At 35.0% G+C, this 3164-nt stretch overlaps 1 protein-coding gene across 1 annotated transcript; it reads left to right on the top strand.

The window, feature by feature from the left end:
• The first annotated feature begins 585 nt into the window (after positions 1–585).
• Positions 586–2051, top strand: LOC108773422 (putative nuclease HARBI1). Its single transcript, XM_018539231.1, has 4 exons — positions 586–819; positions 915–1244; positions 1324–1468; positions 1882–2051. The coding sequence occupies exons 1-4, from the start codon at positions 586–588 to the stop codon at positions 2049–2051; spliced, it is 879 nt and encodes a 292-aa protein (XP_018394733.1).
• The last annotated feature ends 1113 nt before the right edge of the window (positions 2052–3164 follow it).

Below are 3164 nucleotides of genomic sequence, written 5' to 3'. Positions count from 1 at the left end.
CCCTCAGGCCTATTCTGTAACTCGTTAAGACTGTTAGCGACAAGTGTCGGTTCGTTAAGTTACCGAAGCGATGCAGTAGCGAGAAATGGTATTCTGTAGGACTCGGATAACGAATTTTGACGGTAACGCATTCGTTAAGTTATCGAAATTTGTCGTTTGCGGCCATTATCGAAGCGAGGGATTCAGGACGTTAACGTATAACGACGCTCGGTAGCATACGTAGTATCAAGTTTTCTACCGTGATTTGCTTATTTAAATTGTGTATTTCAAAGCACGTTCGTAAAATGATTGTTATAAATACGATTGTGAATTTATTATTGATTTATTGAAGTGTAAAAGTTAAAAAACATACTTGAAATAACTTTATCTTATTCATAGATCTGTTTGTGCTGTTGAAATATTGACAGTAAAAAGTGAGGTTGTGTTATTGATCACGAAACAATAGTTGTATGTTGTATACTTAACACTGTTACTATACTTTAATACTACTATTACTACTTAGTAGGAGCATGTCGAAGCGCATGCGATGCGAACAAACCTTATACGTTCTAAGAATATTTCAAATTTTAAAGAAATAGGAACGTAATGGCTGTCGGATTTCTCATTTGGGAACTTATGGTACTGCAAGAAAGAGTGCGACAAATGGAAAGGCGCATAGAACGGAGAATGTTGAGAGACGTGCAGAATCCATTTGATCTCCCTCATAATGAATTCATGCATATTTTTCGCATAAGTCCAGATCTTGCAATGGAATTAACAAATTTGTTAAGGCCTGATCTCATTCGCCAACGTTCTACTGGTATATCTCCTGAAATACAAGTAATTATTATATTCTCACGTGACAATGCTTCTTGATTTATAGTCATACTAACTGAAAATTTGAGCTACTTTTATTGTACGATGTTTTTTTGTAGACGTTGATAACCATTCAGTTCTATGCACATGGCAGTTATCAAAGACCAACGGGGGATCAATTCAACTTCAATGTAAGCCAACCAGTAGTTAGTCGATGTCTCCATGCAGTGACAACTTTGATTAATCAGCATCTCTTGCGCCGTTGGGTGCAATTTCCCATGACTCGAGAAGCACGCCAAGAAGCACGTACAAAATTCCGTAATGCACCACAGCCGTTTGAAGGAGCAATTGGAGCAATTGATTGCACTTTCATTAATATTTTAGGTCCAACAGAACACGAAGAAGCATTTGTAAACCATCATGGGAATCACTCGTTGAATGTGCAAGCTGTGAGTCAATTGACTTGTAATATACATTAGTATCAGAAACTTTTACTGAATTTTTAGTAATAATTTTATGTACTTTCAGATAGTAGATCCAGATATGAGATTGCTCAATATCAATTCAAGGTGGCCAGGGGCAAGAAACGATTCCTTCATATGGACCAATTCTCCAATCCGTCGGGCCATGAAATTTCACTATGATATGGGCGAGCGTCGAACGTGGTTAATCGGTAAATGGCTATGATTGTACAGAAATAGTTTGAAGTTTGTTACAAATGGACATACATTTTCTAATAACCACACACATTAAGACGTATTTATATGAATATATTTTCACAATTTTGCAACGTACATACATTTTCGTAGAATTATTACTTTCCAACAGGTGATTCTGGATACCCGCTGGAACCGTGGCTTATGACACCTTTGCCGCAATACCGTGCAGGAACTCGACAATTTCAGTATACAATTGATTTATGTAAAGCAAGGAATGTGATTGAGCGGTTTTTCGGCTGTTTTAAAGGCATGTGGAGATGTCTCTCGTACCAACGCGTATTAATGTATGATCCAACATTTGCTGGACATATCGTTAATGCATGTGCCGTACTGCATAACATGCGACTTCATTACCGCCTGCCTGCAGATGATTTTTATGTAGAAAATGAAGTTAATGTTGATATGCCAATACAAGATGTTGGGCAAGCCGAAAATGAAATCAGGCAAGGCCCTCGTGCTATAGCACAACGTATTCAAGATCAAATTATGCGAGAACGATATGGATACGTTCCTGAAGTTAACCTGGATCCCAACTGAATGTTCAATGATAAGTAAGCTTGGAAATCAATGATGCCTCAAAAATAGAATTGAGTAATTATACCAGAAGGTTTGCGGGTTATCGCCGTGTCTTTCTTCATTATTAATGCCATTAATAGCATTAATAATGAAGAAAGACACGGCGATAACCCGCAAACCTTCTGGTATAATTGAAGAAAATACCCGTGAAAGCCTCAAAAGCATAATAGAATTGAGTGTCTAAACTATTAGACATTTCATTACGTATAATGGGAGAAAGGAAAAATATAATTGTAAGCCTTATCTATAAAATTGTTTGTATGTAGCATTTAGCATTTTTTAAATAAAAAATACAAATATTTCCATTTTGTGAACTATAAACTTTACATTTTAAAAAGTAACATTTTTGGCAATGTATGTACGTAAAATAATAAAATTAATACAACGTTATTGTTTCGAATAAAAACTTATAATTTGTACATAGTTCATAAACAACATAAACAAAACATTAATACGATTCATTTGTATTTGATTTTCTTGGAAGTGAATTTTCCAAGATTCGAGTGAGACTCTCCAGCAACACATTTCTTACGCGATCATTTTCAACCATTCTTTCAACAATGTCATTCCTTTTTTTGTCGTTTTCCGCAATTATTAAAACAGCATCTGCAATCTTAGATGCTGCTTCTGCCTGTGTTTGCATGTTTCGGGCTAAAGCCTGTAATGTTCAGATTCGATTATAAATGTAATAGAGAAATACATGAAACATATATACGTTGAAAAACGTTAAAAGGCACTCGCAATATTGAATGGTTACAACTCACGTCCATCGTTTGAGCATTTTGTTTCTCGATCGCGTGGAAAGCTTCTCTGGCTTTTGAAAATTGAACGCTAAGTCTATCCGTATGAATCCCTGAAACAAATAATACATATAACAGTGTATTCATCATGAAACAAATTGTTTATCCGGAGTACGAAAAAACGTAAATATTATGCACATTAGACTGATTCAAAATAAGCTTCATTATTTTGAATTTAAAATAATTAAAAGTAAATATTTGAAATTGATTTCAATAACCGTTGACGTAAAATTTAAATAATGATGTACACATACATATACTATATAGTATATAG

The sequence above is a fragment of the Cyphomyrmex costatus genome, unplaced genomic scaffold, assembly GCF_001594065.2.
Source record: "Cyphomyrmex costatus isolate MS0001 unplaced genomic scaffold, Ccosl1.0 scaffold2055, whole genome shotgun sequence".
Lineage (NCBI taxonomy): Eukaryota > Metazoa > Arthropoda > Insecta > Hymenoptera > Formicidae > Cyphomyrmex > Cyphomyrmex costatus.
The sequence above is the reverse complement of the archived record's forward strand: the minus strand, read 5'-3'. Positions and strand labels throughout refer to the sequence as shown.

Coding starts and splice junctions, on each gene's coding strand:
- LOC108773422 (XM_018539231.1), top strand. CDS start 586: ATGGCTGTCGGATTTCTCATTTGGGAACTTATGGTACTGCAAGAAAGA. Junction 820..914: donor GTATATCTCCTGAAATACAA/GTAATTATTATA, acceptor GTTTTTTTGTAG/ACGTTGATAACCATTCAGTT. Junction 1,245..1,323: donor ACTCGTTGAATGTGCAAGCT/GTGAGTCAATTG, acceptor ATGTACTTTCAG/ATAGTAGATCCAGATATGAG.